General features: G+C 39.0%; 1 protein-coding gene across 13 annotated transcripts in view; it reads right to left on the reverse strand.

Annotated features, from left to right (window-relative positions):
- Positions 1-8,218: 8,218 nt before the first annotated feature.
- KLHL13 (kelch like family member 13) overlaps positions 8,219-20,411 on the reverse strand; it is an 87,432-nt gene continuing 75,239 nt past the window's right edge. For all 13 annotated transcript variants that reach the window (XM_052813402.1, XM_052813405.1, XM_052813404.1 and 10 more), the window contains 3 exons: positions 19,466-20,261; positions 11,783-11,896; positions 8,219-9,775 (listed from right to left, as the gene is read on the reverse strand). In XM_052813402.1, the coding sequence (XP_052669362.1) occupies positions 9,288-9,775; positions 11,783-11,896; positions 19,466-20,261 (1,398 nt within the window). In that variant the 3' untranslated portion in view covers positions 8,219-9,287. The remainder of the gene's footprint in view (positions 9,776-11,782; positions 11,897-19,465; positions 20,262-20,411) is intronic.

Genomic DNA, 20,411 nt, shown 5'->3' on the forward strand with positions numbered 1-20,411 from the left:
GAAAATAAAGATGTATCCCACCCTCCTACTAAGACCCAGTCCCTGAACTCAGCTCATGGACAGCCAGGGCCAAGGGTGCCCCTCCAAGACCCTGGCGCTGCTCTCCCCAGATCTCCATCCAGAACCTGCTTGCAGAACTCAGACAAGCAGCAGCACGTGTTACTGTGAAGCTGAAGAGCCACACTGTTGGGAGGTCACGTACCGCTGGAGGTTCACCGTGCTCCTGCTCTCAGGGCACTGGTTTTGCCCACCAGCTGCAACATTCGGGGCTTCTTCTAGCAGGTCGCTCCCTCCACTCTGAGTAAACATTGTGCCAGTAAGATTTAGTAATATAGAGGTTTCTTTTGCATATTAGCTTTCATATTTGCATCTTGCAAATCGAGCGTTCCTCTGCTTAATTCCAACCCATTTCCAATGGCCGAGTAGTAAGATGAACACAGGGTTTAACGGCTTGATACTGCAAAGTCAGATCTGTGCAGGGCATGGGGAGGAGGAGAAGACTCAAAACAGGGGCTTCTGTAAAAAGAAACTCCTGTAATTTTTGTTTGCTAATTGATGGGCTGATTTTATACTGCTCAAAATAGTAACTGCTATTTCCCTTCAGCCAGTAGACTGTTAATGAAGCTGGAATTTGTGCCAGCGACCATATGGCATACGTCATCTTTATCAAGTTATATAAATTCCAGAAAGTCCACATTTATAAGGGTATAAATATGGAAGAGGAAAATGAAATGTGATTCCTTAAGAAGCGCATTTTCTGGAGTAACCCTAAGCTGCAAGATTCAGCTGTTTATTGAATGGCATGGTTTCTCGCACCACATGGTGTTAACAGAAGACTAAAAAAATTCATCTTAATTTGGAATAGACAGCAAAAATGAGGAGTGAGATGGAGAATGTGAGACATCATTTTAAAATTCCCAGATCTGATGCCTGGTCTAATGAAAATGTCTGTTTACAAATAGGATTGGTTTTCTTTGAGGAAGAAGTAAGGACGGGAATAGCAAACAGGGCTGCAGCTTTTTTCTCATCAGCATCCCTAAGTAGAGGACATATGCTTGGTGACACGAGGAGGTCTCAGTCACGTTCCTAACTACTTAGCCCCTGCATGCCCCAACCTGCCTGGAATCAGACACACAAAATGTGTGAGAAATATTTAAAGGCTTGGCAGAAAAGGGGGGGGGGAACCCTGACTACCTCCAAAATCAGTGGCTGATGAGTGCTAAAACTGAGTGACCTCATCTAGACATCCTCTTATAGTGACCTCTACACACAATGATTGCAGCTCAGGTTTGCCCTATGCTTTTGGAGAGCCAAGATTCAAATAGTTCCTATGAACAATCAAGGATTAAAAAAAAAAAAAAAAAAAAAGCCGCCTTTTATGCTGTCAGATGAAGAGATTCTCAGGGCTCTGCTGTCTGCACAGGAGCCACACTATGAGCCTTGCTCATCCCTGCTCAGACAGGCACAGCCAGCACCCTGCTTTCACAACTCACGCTCCCTCCACTGACCTTCAGCTTTCCAGCTGGGGCAGAGGCAGCCGGGCAATGGTCCTTGGCTTTGGGCGGCCGCAGACCCGTCCCCCAGGCAGATGCATGGAAACAGGATTTGAGGCTCGGTGCAGACAAGTGTGCATTGCTATTCCACGGCATATGACAAAAGTTACGGCTCGGGGAATAACGCAAAGACGTTTGATTTTTTCCTTTCCCAGCACTGTGTCACTGCAGGCCAAATGGAAATCTCCTGGGTTATTAAACAAGATAAATTTGACAGGATTGTAAATCATAAAATTGTCCCAAATTGCAGACCTGCTGACAGCATACACTATAATCCAGTTGGCATATCTGATGTTTCCTTTTCTTTGTTTCTTCTTGCCACAGGAAGAAACATCCCCTCCTTAAAACTCTCTACAGAAAAAGAAGCAGCAGCAATTCCAAAAAACCTGAATGATGAACCAAAACCTGACATCTCACATTTGTTGGGTTCAGCTAAACACAATACTGCTGTAACAGCTAGATACAGAAACTGGCTTTAAAAAACAGTGACAAAACCCCCCCAAAAGTATATCCTCTTAATATTCTATATAATTTTAAAACATTATTCAGAACTGCCTATAAAGAAAACACCATGACTCATAGGAACTAGGGCATCATTCATGTGATTACAGCAGAAAAGTGAGGCATTCGTTATATATGAGCACTTGAGACATCCCGTGTATATACACACAGTCAAATGTTAATAGTGTAGCATATCAACAGAAGCAATCTGTCTCCGTTTTGGGGACAGACTCGGGGATTTACTTAATTGTCTTTATTTACAGCAACAATCCTTTCATTGTTAATACCCTGAACTCCCGACAAAACATGCCTAAGGGACAGCAACTCTCCCTCCCCTTTCTAGAAACACAGGCTTTCAAATTGAGACATTGACTTTTCTTTAACTGCAATTAAGAAGCCGCTTTGATTTTCCATCCAAGTCCAGTTCTCCTGTCCCTGGTGCAGGTTCTTTAGTTACACAAGGTTGTTCCTTTGAAGCTGGGAGAGCATCGCTCTCAACGAGTCTTTGTGGACAGAAAGGGAGCCTGCCAGGCAAAGGCTGAGTAAACCTCACAAGCCAGTGCTCTACCCATCTATTAGCAAGGAATACACACTCTCTAAAAAAAGCTACATAGGCACTACTTGCTAAAAATATAACTGAAAGAGTAAAATATTCAAAACTCAGGTTAACAAGTACAGGCCAAAATAATCTGCATTTAAATGCCTGATGCAGGGCAGGCCTGTTCTCCAAAGCTAATTATTTTTTTTCCAGAAGCATTTAATTGTTAAGAAAAGGGATGAGACTTCTTTACCATACCTAACGATGCAGCACAGGAGCCTGCACCCATTAGCTAGAGTTATATGACTTTGTAATGATATTTATTGACAGCTGTCAAAGGTTTGGGTAAAAATATGGAAAGATACACTGGCAGGCACTGCATAAGAAACATGGGGAGGGGACTCAGGTGATCAGTGGTGTGTTTATTTCAGTGCATAAAACATGTAAGGAAATTTATTTCCACACTTCTAAGAAAAGGTTACAAGCAATGAAAAACAAATGGAAAAGAAACCAAGCAGTTTTTTTTACAGTGATGTTGAACAAGGGAGGTAAAGGCAATGTTGTTAATTCAACAGAGGCCAAGTATTTTGGAACAATCCTGGATATGGGGAACACACGTTAAAGTGGAGCAATTTTAATTTTTTCCTTCATTAATTGATACTGTTCCATGAGTTAATGTTTAAAATCTGAACTGTTCCTACAGTTCTTTCTCCCCACAGTGTTGTGCAGACAGATGAGAGTAAACAAGCTTGCTCTCTACTGAGATCTGGAAAGTGTGACCAAACCCTGGCCCTCCCTCCTGCAATTTCCATACAGGCACAGAAGAAAGAAAGGGCAGAATCAATGGCCAAGAAAGAAGTATTGCATACCAAAGAGTCGCTGTATTTATCCCCTTCCAGAGGACTCAGCAGCTCTGGTACACGAGCCTCCTTGAAAAGAGGACGAGGAGATTCTGGTGGTCTTTAGATGCCAGGCTAACTAAAATTTTAGGTCAGCCTTAGAGATTTGCCTCCTGCACACAGATTTTTGCTGGGTTTGGGAACATTTTGCAGAGCAGCAAGGGGCTGGCAGGGAATTAGATGTTCAAGCCATGGTCCTCATTCCACAGCTCCACATGGTCTTTAGCAGGCCAGAGCCACAATGTACTTTAGATGTAAGAATCAAAGGTCAGATTTATTTTGTAACTCAATTAACAGGCAGCATGGAAGACAGGAGAGGTGCTTTTACATTTGCCCAGAGAAAACAGACACCTGCCAGTGCAGAATGTTGCAGTCTAAGGGAGAACACAGCAACAGGCCAGCCAAGAGTGCAAGCAGGTATGAACAACTGAGCTCTGCTTCATCTAAGCCAACCATAAATTATTAAAAAAAAAAAAAAAATCACTCCAGACAGTCTGTGGGAGCTCCATGTCCAAACAAACCTCTGAACCATGCCAACAAACTCTTAAAAAAAAAAAAAAAAAAAAAAGCTTTTTCTGCCTAGAATTATAATTTTACTCTGCAAGTTTACTAGCTTTGTGTGTTTCCAGTCCCAAACACATTTTCATCTGAGATCTCTTCACATTGCAAACTGAATTCTTCGGAAACAGAGCCCCAAATAGAAAACTTTTTAATGAATATGTGGATAGCCTGACAGCACGTAGCACAGAAAGAACGAACTGAACCTTTCATTCCCACTACAGATTGAGAGGCATTACTCATTTCATGAATAAAAAGTGAAAAATCCAAACAGCAGCAATATAAAACTCCCCAAATGGGGAAAAAAAAAACAGCATTCAAGAGCAAAAATAATACACAGAGGGGGAGACAATCCCCATTCCAGATCATCCTTTCTGGAAAGTCAACCATGCAGGGCTTCTGATGTAGCACCACTCCCAGGTTATCTGGGCTGCATCTTCTACAAATCACCTGGTCATTAAATAACTCTGGAGGACTCCTGTGCATCACTGATGCTAGAATTCCTGACAAAAACTAGCCATGCTGTTTTACTGAGTAAGATATTTGTTGTGGACCAAATCCCACCACGTTTTCCCCAGAATAGGTAATCAGCAGGTCCAACAGAGCTGGACATCAAAAGATAGAGCCTACAGACTGAGAAAAGAAGTTCACTTAATGATGTGTAAAAGACTGGCAAGAAGAACATGTGAACTGGTGCCAGTCAGTAAAGTCATCCTAATTCCCTAGCTTGTTCTCAAAACTGAGATCGCCTTTTCACAGCTGAACAGGTCCTGCAATACTTATGGGACCAAAAATTTTATCATTAAGCAAAGCATACATAACTCTGCATTTTAAGACTTTTTTTTTTCCTTGACCACATCTGTACACAAAGAAATATTATTCACATTTTAACTAAAATACAAAAGAAAAATACCTGATAAGCTACACATGCTGTGCAAGTAAAGTACATTTTCACAGACAGTGGAAAGCATAAAGTGCTACATAAGAAAGTTTGACTCACCCTCCAGATCTCTGGGTAACCTATCACTACACACAGCCTAAAACACCACATAAGGTGCAAGCCAGGAGCAAATGGGACATGCGTTTCTCCTTCAACACACACATACCTTTTACTAGGTTAAAACTGCTTATATATTTCCAAGTATGCACAAGCTGAATTATGATAACATTTATCAAAAGTATGTTACATACCAGCAGTGGGCTATTTTCTCCCTTGACATGAGGACCATGCCACTAGAAAAGCTTCAGCTTTATTGATTCTGATTAGGAGCAGAGGAAATAACAAAGATGTCAGCTACAAAAAGGAAGAATTAAAAAACTAGGAACCAGCAGAATCAGACACCAATGCAAAGATGAGGTAATTACCAGCTGGAGGGTAAATTAAGAAGCAACAACAATTCTAGTAGGTAGAAAGAACTTTGCAAAAAAAAGTGCTCTGATCTTTCCAGATCAAATAATCCCCAAATCTTTGGCTATTAACTTCTCCAGACATTTGTATTACACTTATTGCTGTGGCATCAAATTATTTTTTGATGTCCAACCAGCCCATCAGATTAAGGTTGTAAGCCTTTGGGGAGAATTTTATTTATCTGTATGCAAACTGCCCTAATCCAAGATTTCCATTATTCCACTAAAGAATCAGACTATTGGTTTGAGCTTCCGACTGTTACTAAAATGCTACTTCTTCAAGTTCCATCCCCCTGCCCAGAAACAGAATGGGCAATTAAAAAATGGCATTGGTATAAGAGAACACCTCATCTTTGTCCTGGCACCCAGGTTAAGACTCACAGTGATTCTTCAGTACAAGGGAACTCCAGAGCCACGGGTCAGGCTGTCAGACAGCTGCCTCCTGCTGCTCCATTTCTCACCCCTTCATGACAACTCTATTACCCCAAGAACACCAAGACTGCAAATGTCCCAAGATAGATAGGTTGGGTCCTGCCATGAATTGCTCTCCCTGGGCCAGACTCTCAGACTTTATACAACTTTGAGGGAAGGGGAACCACTGAAAACTGGACAGCTGCAGATAATCAGCTCTTCAATGTGAATAGGGCAAAGAAACTTCAAATAACCTGGGTTTTCTGAGGTTTTCTTCTCCATCGTTCTTGTCCTGTTTCAAAACACAGCACAAGGAAAATGTCATCCTAGACATCTCAAGTCATTCAGAGTGCTGTGTTTCTTTGCAGGGATATTGGCCAGGCCTTTTGACGAGTTGTATATGGAAGTGAGCACTTGCTACTAATTGGGCACCAGAAAAACCAAAGTCTAAATGAATTCTGAGATTGCAGTGCGGGTCTGCCATCATCAGGAGAGGGCAGACAGCTCCAGCAGCTCTCCCTGCGAGTACACTAATGTAGTCTTATTCGCATTCAGGTCAAATAGCTACTAATTGCTTTTTATCCAGATGCTTTTCTAATTTAGGTACTATAACTGCAAAAATGAGAGCAGTCAAGATTTATGAAAAAAGAGGTGGCTGCTTATCATCTGGACACTGCTGGCTCTAGATACTATGATGGACTTACTCTTCATAAAAGCAGCCCTACTGAAAATGGAGATTGAATATCTGCTGTATCTATATGTATGAATCTACAGCTGTAGATTCAGAGATGGAAAGGGTTTGTTATGCTATGGTTAAGAAAGATGTAATGAGCATCAAGTCATTTTACACTGCATTACAGTAGAAAACAGTCTGCAGTTTTTGGAAAATCTTTGATGTCTGCATTTCAATCCTGGTATATAGATGGTAATTAATGTCATTATGAATACTTTAATCCAGAGGGAGATTTAAGAAAAAAACCTCAAAGATTAATTTGATTGAAGCACTACATTTAATCCACTACGCTGCATCCAACACTGATGACAAAATGATGTTCAAAAAGAATTCTTCCACTTTAAGTAGAATAGATGAGTCACTAAAAAAAATAAATCTCTACATTGTGGCCATATACCAGCCCCTGGGCTATTCTCAAGGCTCAGACACAAAACTTTGACATCCTGACTTCTGTCTGTCTCATAATGGTTAGAACCTACCCTAAGCTTCTTCCAAATGGAGAATACCAGTGAAGATATTCACTTTTAAACAGTGCATCTCTTCATCGCTAGCATACAGACAGTAGGATATATTTACATTATCCAAAAGGAGTTGCAACTACTTCAACTACTATTTAATTTCATTAATAAAACGGAAATGGAATATGGATTTCAGGGGATTTAAACTCAAGCAGGCTCTAAAATCTGGTCTGAGCTGGAAAAAAAATTAGTAGCATGTGACACTTCAATGACTGACACATACTTAAATGACACAGCAACATTTTCCTATGCGGTGCTTTGCACAGCATTATAAGACTATTCTTAAGGTGATGAATCAATTCATCTTGACTGGCTACTTTCCAAGAGTGTCCACTGGATACTATTAACACCTGTAACAACCTCACACAGCTATGCAGAATTAAGATGATTATTTTTTTAAAGAGGAAGAATTACTTTTGATTTTAACCAAAACAATTATAAAACCTAAAGCTTACATGTACATTTTGGTAGTGATCATTGCTAGTAAACTGAATAAAGAATAAATATCAGTATTTCCAAAATTGACACCATAGTAATACTGCTGCTTGATGCATCAAGCAGGGACAAAATACAAATAGCATACTCCCAACAAAATTCTATTAAGCTTTACATGGTTATTGGTAATAGGTAGCACAATAAAATAAGCTAACCAATTTAAACAGTTTTCCCCAGATGATGCCCCTCTGACTGTGTTCATTAGCAAAACAACTTGTAACATATGATGGGAAGTTCAGAAGAAGCATGATGGTTATTAGCCTTCTATAAGCACTCAGAGCTGCGATTTGTCAGCAGTGCACTGTATTTTGGAGCAGATAAAGATTTCTGTAAATTTGCATGGCTGCACACATAAGCAGTAGTTCTCCAAGAAAAAAAAAAATTAAGACCATTTGTTCTTTTGTCAGTCCTTAACAATAAAATGAACACATCAGGCCAAAACAGTTTCTTAAAAGTAGGTCAAAAATACCCATTCATGATCACTTCTGCATTGGTTTCCTAGCAAATTAATCTACCCACACAGATATACGTAATGCGTATCCTGGAGACAGCGAGGCAGAGCAAGAAAACCAAATACATTAATGAGGTAGCTTAGACTGAATAACTGCAGTTAAAAGTTTTATTGAACAAAAGAAGGTAAAACGTGGTAGTCCAAGTTCACTGAGCAAAAGCAGCTCTCTCGCTGAAGCTGCACTTTGTGCTAAATAACCCTATTAACTGAGACTATACAGAGGACACATTATGCAAGTTATCTCAACAGCAAAGGAGAAAAGGTAGATTAAATTTGATCTGATGGAACGATTTGGTCAAATTCAGTGGCTTAAGTTAATGTTTCTAGCCCTTATCTACCTATATTCAGTACAGGCATACAACAGAATATACAACTGCACTGAATTCCCATTTGTTAATAGTGCGTGCTCCCATGCAAGCGGAAGCCAATTCCTGAAAAAACCCGAATTAAAAAACCCAAACGTTTTAAGTCTTTTGTTTGAAGCATCACTCAACTGACTCAGGAAAAACACTCGATATATGTTATAAAAAAAACTCCCGGCCTCTACAAGGTCCGCTTCCTGTATAGTGCTAATATTTTAAAATTATTTTATTTCTCCCCACTGCCTAAGAAACTTCATATGCTCTGAAAGCACCCACAAAGTCAGGTGGGTAAACAGATATGTCAAAAATACTCTGTGAAAAGAGGGAGGTAGCGCAGGCCCCTTGGCAACCTTCTGTCATAGTTCACATTGATGTGGTCTACCTCCCCTTGTAATCTGCAGTCAAAAATGAAAGGAAAAAGGATTTCAACTATGAAATTTAGTGAAAGAATGTGTTCAATACAGTCTTCAAATTTGACTCATTGGGCTTCCAAATGTAAGCTATAAGGTACCTCACACCCAATACACAACATTTATAACGTACCTAGTTCATACATTTTATAGACAGTATCTTCTCATTTGTTAAACATTTGGCTCGGGTGAGTACATCTTTTTTTGTTAACCACTTGACAAACATTCTAGGCCAAACAAACAGCACAAGTAATGTCAAAGTCTTTTTTTTTTTCCAGTAATTGTACGAAATGCTGTAGGCTAAGCCTAACAGAAACTACTGAAGAAAAATAATAGACTCCATGATGCAGTGCAAAGGTGTTACTACAACATCATAAGTCAAGGGATGTTTCTAAGGTGCTGAAAGAGGAGATTCTCTAGATGGTGACCCTGTATTGTCCTCCGGTGGGAAAACAGTAAGAGTGCAGGCTCGAATGCCACCAAGTGATTCTGGAAGGTCAAATACTTTATGCCACTCATCTTTTTCTGGATCATATTTCTGAACTATTTCCACCATACACCGATTATTCCAAGAATATCCTCCAACAACATAGATTTTATTTTCAAAGACAGCAACCCCAACATCACTTTGCCCACGTAACATGGCAGCAATTGGAGTCCACTGGTCTAGAGTTGGTGAGTAATATTCACAGCTTAGAACATCATCATAATCACTTGTTCCTCTAAAGTGGTTGCCACCAATAACATATAGCTTGTCTCCTACAGTACACATGCAATGCAGACCTCTGACTGTTGTCATCGGAGCTTTCTGAGTCCATTTGTCTGTGTCAGGGTCAAAACACATAAGTTCCTTTTGGAAAGTATCATGGGTAATTCCCCCTAGAGAAATAAAACACATGTTAGAATAGAGCTTACCCTAATAAGCATTAAATAAGAAAAAAAAACCAAAAACATTTTAGTGAATTAATTCCATCTTCCTTAAAACTTCTTTACTTTAGCTTAGATTACTATCACATGTACTCCATTTCAAATGACATTTTTAATGTACCTTGTTCCTTTAAATCTGAATATGGAAAGAAGCCACGTCTTATACAGTACTTCGTTATGTAAGATGATACTGGCATATTAAAAGAACAAAAAATTGTTACCTATGCTTCATTTTGGCAAAATTATTTCTTTGCTTACATTTGTTCAGTTTGCTAGTTTTGTTTCTCACCATCAAGAAAACAGGAATCTGTTTCCCTTTCAAATTTTGATACTGTGCTATTGTGTTTTAAGCGGTCTTATCACATAGCAGAATTTTCTTCAGAAAACTTTTTTCATCAACTTGAACTGAAGAGAGAGAGGACACAGATTTCAAGTATTCTTCTGTTAATAGATGCCTATGGTTCTGTCTCTGTTTACCTTCTCCATGGTTCCCTGCAAAAGCAGTTAGGGAGGCTTCAGGGGAAATCACAGGACGATTTCCCATCAGTGGATGAAATGTCCCACCTTTCCGCAAGGTCACTAGGCAGGTCAGAAAGCAGTCACACCAATTTCAGACAATGTAGGCTTATTAGCTACAGTTTAAGACCAAAATGCAACTATATTTGAGGTGCTAAAAATATGCAGAGAACACACTGCTACTGAAGAACCTCCTGCTGGGCTAACCATTCAACACCGAATTATCACGCTTGGATAATTAGCAGACAGAGATGGCATGGCATCTACAGGAGTTATGTAAGAAAGTACTTAATTCTTCAGCTGGGCAGTAAGAATTAAATACAGAAAACTTAGGAAGACTGTCCAGCCCTGACACTTAATGACAGCCATAGTAGTGGCAGTGCTTGGGAGCCTGTCAGAGAGAAGAGGCTTTAATGACAAAGGAACCAATCTTCACATTTTCAACCCCAAAACTGCCTAGACTCACTGGGATATCTGAGAGAACAGGAGGAAAAGAAAAAGCTGTGGGAAATACACAGCATCTACATGAAAAAACACAGCAGGGAGCATATACACGTGCCACCTGCAGTAAAACAAGCAAAATGGGCAAAAAAGTAGAAATAGCAACACAATGATTAGAAGCTAGCTTAATGGGCTCGCTCATATAAAAATAAGAAGCTGTACCTTATGGTAAATTTTAAAACAAATCCTTCCTAGTCTACTGGCATAAGGCCCCCTGATTCAAAATACCCTGAGAATCAATCTGCTCCAGTGCATCTCCCCACCAGTTCTTTACAGCTAAGCAACCTTGTCCCACCTCCTGCCCTGCATTTCAGCTTAGTTCTTAGACGACGTCCCTTAAAATTGCAGTAGGAGAACATACATAGGTCTGTGATCTCTGTAGAGATCACTGACAGACAAATTGAATCATCTTTAAAAATTGAGCAGATACCAGATTTTCAGAAAACCTATTGCCCCCAGCTTGGGAAAAAAAAAATGGAATGAAACTATAACCTTGGTGACATATAGGACTGAGCATATTACAAATGAAAGACTGGTGAAAGTACTTATCCCTTTCCATTAGCTCAATGAAGGTAGATGTTGTTCTTTAAAGGATTACAATTTCCAATGCTTTCCAAAATGTATCAAAGAAGATGTGTTTAACGGTTATTGCTATATAAATGTGTATAGGTGGTGTTGACACAGAAAAATGTATTTTGACAGTTAAAGTGAATAGCTGCTTTGGAATTCAGAGCTGTCATTTACTATGTAAATGCACAATATTATCTAAAATAATTTTCCCAGGCTCTGCAATATTTGACTGGCTTCATATGAAATTGCATGACTGCTTATACCACAGCATATCTACTGCAACCAGAGACTAATTTATATTGTCTCCCACTGAAATAGGACAAGTTAGATAAGTAATTGTTTCATAGAGATAAGATCATAGGAATTATTTACCTGAAATATACATTAATCCCCCATACACAGTTCCAGCATGACCATAGTGGGGTTCATTCATTTTTGCGACATAGCTCCATTCATTCATTCTGGGATTGTAACATTCCACAGTGGCTGTTTAAAACAAATGAGAATATGAAAATGTTGAAGCTAGCATGGCAATTTGGTTTTGAGTACAGTCGCAGTGGCAGTAATATATTCATGAACAGAGGAAGTATCAATGAGAAACACTGTTCAGCTGAGAAAGCGTCAGGGGAATTACCAAGCACCATGTCGAGAGACAATACACAAAAACCTCAAGCTTCATCCCAGAGGAACAAAAAGGAAGAAAAAAACCCTCTTGCATTCTTGCCTTCCGCTTGTCTCGTTCCCAGTCCTGCTTGAGACACAACCTGCCCCAGCTCATGAACCCTGCCAGAAGTACAGCTGTGGGACATCAGAGAAAATGGCAAAGCTGGGTGAATTCAGCTCTTCTACCCTTTCCTCTTGTACAACTCCCTTCAGTGTCTGCTGTGGAAGAGATAGGGAATAAACTTAAAACCTATCTCAAAGAGGATCTGGCAACCAGAACAGACCCATGTCTTCAGCAACATCCCACCCATGCAGAAAATCAGGCTAGATTTTCTTCTTGGTATTTCACATTGAAATGGTCCTATGCCCTCAGAAGAGGACAGCAACTGTTGTATTGCCATGTTTTATTAAGTACTTGCACAGCAACATACAGCACAGCATATGCAAGTCACAAATTCAAACAGTTTGCAAAAGCCAAGCTTAAAAAAAAACCAAGAAGATGAAACATCACTGAATCTCGAATAGAGAGAAGCAGTGCCTGTGTCGATACACAGCTCCATTTGTGGAGTTTTCTTTGTGAATTGGAGTGTTAAAATGATCAAACGATTTATCATATCAGAAATCGCTGAGGTTAGTACTAAGTTAAAAAGAACCCCAGAGCCAGACGTCCTTGCAGAAAGCATTTCTGAGAAAGAATCCTCTCTTCGAAGTGAGATGGAAGAGATGCGGGGTTGCAGGAAAAGGGCTATGCAATAAGCACAGAGGATAGAAATAGAAAACAGATTTAATAATGGATCTGAGCAAGCTGTAGAGATTGGCAGCTTGAATAGTACAATATGACCAGAGAGGTAAGAGATCCTGAAAAACCTGGTAATATAGTGACCTTATGATGCACAAAGCAATTATTGATAATTGTGTTATCTTAAAGACAAATTAAATCTTGTTTTAAATAATTAAAATTAAGAATCAGATTCTAATGCTTGTTATACAATGCTTAATCTCTCTGAGATGTTTATGAACTATGCGTACAAAATTGAATCTGTCTTTGAAAGTGACATTTTACTTGCTCTAGAACAAGCTTTTTATTCAATCAAGGGTAGAAAATCTGAGCCAGCTGTATGGAATCAGGGATGGTGACTTACAGTTCAGGATTACACATCAATTGAAAGAGACAAAAAAAAAAAAATAGAATCTGAGAATCTTGCCATTTTAAAAGGCAGAAACTAGTTAGTGTTAGTATAAGCCTGCAGAATTAGCAGTACTGGCCAGGCCAGTAAAGTACATCAATCAGTAACACTCATACAGTGACTACAAGGTACCTCACCCTAACTCCAAATCTGCCTTTTAAAAAAAATCCTTTGGGGCGTTTTGGAAGAATAAGGTATAGCTATGGTCTCAGACTACCACTAAAAAATCCCTAGTCATGGAAAAATTTAGCAAAGAGCACATTACAGTGACCTTCTGAATCATCTTTTAGCTGCTGTAAAATGTACAACCTCCTTATTGTTGCAGAACAGAATGATATTTTGTAATTCCATGCAATTAGTATCTCAAGCAGACACACTCAAAATAGAAGCTTCTGGTTCCAGTGTCAGGAATACTGTTTGACAACCAGTTCAGCATCATCTAAGGTTAAAAATAAAAAATAAAATAATTAAAAAAATCTATATTGCACATAAGAATTGCTAAATTGTTATAGCACTCTGGATTTTCTTCAGCTTTTCCTCAGCCAGGAGCTGAAATTTAAATTTAAGAAATACAAAAAAGTGCTGGTCCAGAACATTAAGTTCATGATATAAGGCAAAACACATTAAATTCCTGTTTCTTTCAAAATGAATTATATACATTAATAATTTCATACCTGCAAATCAATTTCATATTCTTGAAACTGTTTAAAAATTATAATCAAAGCCTGAAATGCTTCTGGTTTTGTAAGAGTGCCTTGCACATGGACTCCCAGTTATGCCAGCCATCTCAGGGCTTTGTACAATGGACAAAAAATAAAAAAACTGATGCAAAGTAACTGAAGTGTGTCTACACACTATTGTTACCCTGTCAAATTCATGACTTAAAAAGCCTGCCCAATATGAGCAAGTTCCCAAGTTTACTCTAAGAGATCACGTCCTTCACTAAACACTTTTCCTACCATCTAGCCTTTTCTTACTGCATTTCCTACCTCAGCCATTTGAAATGAGTCTTGAGCTGCCTTTCACATTACACACATGTACAGGTAGATAAAAGTCTGCATAAGGGAGGGTACAAAATGACATTCAAGCATTCCTCTACAATGAATATTTTTAAAGTCAGGCTTGATTTCTTTTTTTTTTTTTTTTTTTTAATAAAGTCAAAAAAATAATCTTAAAAAATTTGGGTATTTTTCCTATTTGACATGCTGCAGACTTCGTATATCCATCAAGGACTTACACAGCCATAAAGCCAGTGAAGACTGGACAGCCTCTTGCCCAAATAAAGGTATAGGCACAGAGAATTGATTCCACAAATTACACCTAAAATTAAATCTATGGGTTGTATTTCTGCATACTGCCATCCTGACACCACATGCAGTATTTGCCCAATCCCCAAATAAACCCATGCTCTTTCTTCTATAAATGTATTCATCCATTCCAATATTCTTTTCTAAAAAGGCAAGCTCCTTTTACTCCGCTCTATTTAGCAATCAGAAGAAAACAAAGATGTGCAGAAATTTCAAGAACAGAGAAAAACAGATTTGACATGCAAGTAATTATAGCTGTCCCAGTTCTACCCTGACAGCAGACCCTTCCGACCTGCTGTTCACTGCTATGCTGCACCAAAATCATCATTCTACTTGCTTTCACAAAAACAAAGGCATCCTCTTTCCCATTGCACTTCCACTCTGTGCTGAGGTGAGGAACTTAAATTTCTAATACACTATAAGGACAGGAAGAGCAGAGTATGTTCAAAACAATTGCAAAGCCAGCAGCAACGAGATTAACATGATGTTCAATGCTGGGCAACTGTTTATCTCACTCTGTACTACCGATTGCGTTTAAGAGAGAAACCATAGCCAAAAGACCACTTTAGCAAGAGAAGATAAAACATGCAGAAATTGGTAGACATTACTGCCATCACTATCACCTTCAGTTATCTGAGAAAGGACGCTGTTGAGTCCAAGATCCCTCACTTTCTGATGTGGCTTCAAAACTGTCTTGAACATCACCAGTAGAACTGAAGTACTGTTTGACAGTATTTCAGACAAATCATTCCAACTCAAATCTCAAATCTACCATGCTCTAAAACAAAGATAATTATTTCCCAGCTGAAAAAAACCCTACTGTTCCATTTGGTTGTTCTGAGTAGTTGTTTCCCTGTTTCCTTGCAAGGTCATTCCACTTCTCTCTCTTAACAAGATCTCCCTCTGCACTGAAAAGGAAAAACAATATTCAAAATTTCAGCTATTAAAGGTGCCCATCAATTTAAGAGAGGCATCAGGGTGTTCTATACATCATCTCCAGACAGCACAGTTCGCAACACACTCAAAAACTGCTACTTTACTGAACCTAAGCATATATCCTATATAGCATGCAACTGAAGGATTCATTCTCTTAACAGCATGAATGATTCAAATCAGGCTTTATTTATGTTTAACAGTGGAACTTTTGATCTGTTCATTACCATAACCCAGGGAAGACAGGCCTCATTTTAATAGAATTAAACAATCTCAAAAAGACACAAAGCTTTGGCAGTCCCAAGGGATGCTCAGTCTGCACTCATTTTATAGTGCCATCTGTGATGCTATTTGAGGAGTATACAGATATTTACCACTTCTCCATCAGTAGCTTCTGATGCTTCTTGAGGTTTATTACAGCAGCACTTAGCAACCTGTGCGTGATGTCCCAAACCCCAGGATCTTAATTTTGTTACATTATTCCCATAATACAGCTCGCTTCTGTAGATCTCAAAGCTGACTTGGTTAAACAGAGCCCTGAGTAATTTTGTCCTTAGCATTGCAAGGAGTCACTTCAACATAAGCTCCTATGCAAGAGGTCCTCCAGTTCCCACCTTGGTGTGTTCACACAGTACTAGACAGACAGCAAACAGCCCAGCTGGATAATGATGCATATTTTTCTTCTTAACCAACAACATTTAAAGTATATATCTATTATATAGACTCACCAGAGAAGTTTTTACATAAACAAGGAGTTGTTTGAATTGAGGGTTAAGCATCATAGAGGGCACCTGGAAAATAAATACCTTCCCACTTTTTGGGCAAGGGGTCAGAAGAACACGTAACTGTCCTGCCCTGGACTAGGCGTCTTCTCTTTCTGTCTTTATTGCGGCATGATGATGAAGGTATCAATGAATCTGTGGTTTATTCACAACCCAACATCCTCTAAAGTGCTTAGGAAAAGCCCATATATAAAAATCTCAAACTCCACTCAAGCCTATCAACAGCAGAGCCTGAAGTATCTGGAAAGTACCTAACTACACAAGTTTTCTCATACTTAAAGGCACAGCTTCTGCCATCACCATCAAGCACCACGACCGAACTATTTCAAAAAAGAGCTACAAAAATCTACTTGTCTGAGAAAACAAAACAGTATCCAGTGCTCTGCACAACAGCACAGCTGGAAACTGCCAATGAGCTTTGCTTCATGAGTATCTCTGTGAACCACATCTAGTTTTCCTTTTGTCTCCTTTTCCAAAGGTCTTGCCTTTTGCACACCTGCCCTCTCCAGGCTGGTCTCATCCTTGTGCCGGAGTGCTCATCTCCCTGCCTTCTAGGAATATCTTTGGCAGGTGCCTGCTTTGACATTTTAAAAGAACCAACCAGAATTATGCACAATCCTTCTAGGAGCGGTGTGAGCTTCTGCGCAGCCCCAAGTTGTCACAGCGTTGAAAAATCTGAATTATAATTTCGTAATTCAGTACACTTCAAAGATACATTTACCACATTCCGATCCATGTACCACATGCAAATTCACTCATCCTTACCAATGAACCAAACTTTTCTCAGTAGCACGCTGTTAAAACAGTAGCTGTTTATTACTGCTAAAGCACATACTACTGAGGTAGGAAATCATATTTACAAAGTTCTCAGAAGATTAAACATCTGAAAACTGTTTTGGGAAGGCTTGATAAAAAGCCTCAAAAAAAGTGTAATTTTTATTCCAATGAATGTCAAGAGAAAAAATAATAAAGAAATTCATTTTAGTAATTTTAATCCTTTGGCCCTTTTCCATTAGAGCTGATCTCCTGGAAAGCTGAATTTAGCTTTTGGGAATTTTTCCTCTCTAACAACAGATTGAAATTAGTTTGAACTCAAGGGCAACTTCTTTAATACCTGTCCAACACACATTTGACCTTCTATGAAAAGTTTGGAAGTTTTTCTTATCTGAAAAGAATGGGAAGTTTAAGCTGGATTTCATCTTTCAGCTGTCAAGGTTTATGAAAGAAACATGAAAATGAAGTTACTTGCCTCACAATTAACAAGAAAAGAAACTGAAGCCCCAAATCAAAGCATCAGACGGTTACAATATTTAGCATTTATAGAGTGCTCTTCCCGCAGAATGATCCAATGACATTTTTCAGGTCTGAATGGAAATCATTGCAGCATTTTAATGATATCCTTACAGAAGCATTTTAGACAGGTGAAAGATTTTGTATTTTAATTAAAGCTGCAGAAGAGTTGAGGTCAGCAGAACAGTACTGCTTGATCTAATTTAAGAAAAACACTGCACTTAAAGCCTGCTGTACACACAGGTTGCACTGGCTTAGTGACAGTATTATTTCATATTGATTTTGCTAGACTTGCAACTTTTTCACTGACATTCTTACAACCCTGCTCTGTTTAGATGGTACAGTATACAAGTACAGCAATTTGATTATCTGCTATTAATTCATACCATTAGAAAACAGCTCAGTGAAGGTCAGGTTTTCTGATACTCAAGGTAAAGATCAATACAGGTTAGTTTGTACATTTGGTCTTTTGCAGGGTATTAAGCTTGCTTTTAGAATGTATTTTCAGATAGATAAAGTGGCATGTAAGAAAAACCCTGAAAACCTCTGGATCTGCATCAGAAAATGGCTGTCTAGGGAAAACAAGTTACTGGAAAACAGTTTCCTATGTTGTTTGGAAACAGATGGCATTTTTAAATGTCTCATTTCATCAAATATTAGAATGGATTTTAAAATTCTAGCAAAACCAGCCCAGTTTTGTGTAGTGGAAGCAATGTACTACATGTTTCCTAAGGAAGTCTGATCATGAAACAAAGTGTGTATGTGAATGACTGAGATGTATTCATTAAAAAAATTACAGATGCTGCAGCACAAATTAGGTTTTGTATTGTTTCAATTAAACATGTTTCTCACTGCACTTAAAAGATACCAGTGCATTTCTAAAAAGCAAATCTTAGCAGCAAGAGATACTGCCACAAAGACTTGACAAGACACGGTTAAGTATTGGGCTGAAAGCAGCAAACAAAATAATGAAATGTTACATCTGGTTTAGATATAATATTATGCTAAAATTCCAAGCATAATCACAGTAACATTTCAATTTTAAAGCACAGACAAATTTACAATTGAGTGTACGCTCCCAGACTTGACTGCAAATGCTAACCACTATGTCTTTGGAAAATGCAGTGGATTAATACCAGCCATCCTCTATAGACTTTTGTTAAATTAAAAGTTACCATGTATTTATGCTTTGTCTCCAACCATCTTATTTCCCTGAAATGGATTATTTCTTTTTTTGGTTAACTAAAATGAATCATCATTTGCAAGGGGCGAAAAAGGAGGCAGCAGCACAGAGTCATTCATATAAATAAGTTAACTGTGTAGTTAGAAGATCAGAGATCACAGGCAAAATATAACATTTTTAGTAATTAAAAAGTCCAGAATGTCAGGACATCTGGATCTCACCGATCTGCGAGTGAAACAAATCACTCGGTCATTAGCCTACCTTTAAAAAAAATTATTAGTATTTCAAAATGACTATTCAGAAAATTTGCATCTTTTAAAACGCAAGCTTCATTCAACAGTGAGTTTCAGTCAGAAAGTCATGTATCCCTTAAGAGTGAAAAGAGTGGGTTTGGTTTCTCAGCTTAAGTAAGGATTTTTTTTTTATATAGTTGCGCTTATATATATACACACAGGTTTAAACAGGTAGACACACATGCTTACTTCATGTTTGATGGTAAAGACGTTGGATATTATGTATCAATACACATTTTTTTTTGTGGAAGCCCTTTAATTAACTGCTCATACTATCCAGATAAATTTCTCTATCATTTGCAGTATTTCCAGAAAGAAGCTGCACGCCAACAACTTCAACTTGTTTCCTCTCCACCCATTCACAGGGCAGGACAGTATTTCAAGGCCTAAAAGCCGTGCTTCTGCAGAAACACTCACCTAGCTCACCCGCTGCATTTCGACCACCGACTGCGTACAAATGTCCTTTGAGGGCACTTAGGTGGAAGAAGGTGCGCTTCTCATTTAAAGATGCGACTTGCATCCACTTGTTGTAGCGAGGATCAAACCTAAAGACCGTGTCAACCGCCGTCTTTCCTTTCGTGTCATAATTGCTCTGGCCCCCAACTACGTAAAGAAAGTTTCCAATCACAGCGATGCCATGCTGGTACCTTGGTGCATCCATGGGAGCTAAGGATTTCCATTCGTGGGCTTTTTCGTCATACATCCGTAACTCCTTGCTGACAACCAGCTGCTGCCTCAGCACTCCCCCCAACGTCACCAAGTGAGTACTGTCCGATCGAATGGCCGTCCTCTCCGACTGCATAACCGGTTGCATGTATGGCATCATTTGGTAATTGCTGGCTTCCAAAAGCAAGTTTACACAAGTATTGTCAGTTCTCATGAAGTCCACCGTTTGAACATAGTTAATAAGATCCTGGGGCGTCATCAGCGGAAACCTGATGTTCTTCATTAGCTTTGCGGCGTACTCCATCCGAGGCTCCTCATACCGTAGCCAGCGACAAGCCGCCTTGAAGAGTTCAAGTTCAGTGCAGTGCTTAAGGCTATTACTTGAAAGCACAAAGGCAAGACGTTCAAAGGGGAGTTTCACAAATTCACCAGTACTTAGTAATGCAGGGAAGTTCTTCAGGATAAAATTATTAACATATTTATCCACTTCTGTGAGATTGTATGTGTTGGCAATTCGCCCAACCTCAACACAGTTTTCCAATGAAACCTATTAAGTAAACAGAAAGAGGAATCAAAACACTTTCTTAATTTGGTGCCTAAATGATAATGTAGAATTTAAAGAATACTACAGAATCAGCAATATTTCATTATTTTGCAATGCTCAAGGTGATTTACACATGAGCAAATAAATATTCAA

This window comes from Harpia harpyja, chromosome 18 (genome assembly GCF_026419915.1).
Source record: "Harpia harpyja isolate bHarHar1 chromosome 18, bHarHar1 primary haplotype, whole genome shotgun sequence".
Taxonomy (NCBI): Eukaryota; Metazoa; Chordata; class Aves; order Accipitriformes; family Accipitridae; genus Harpia; species Harpia harpyja.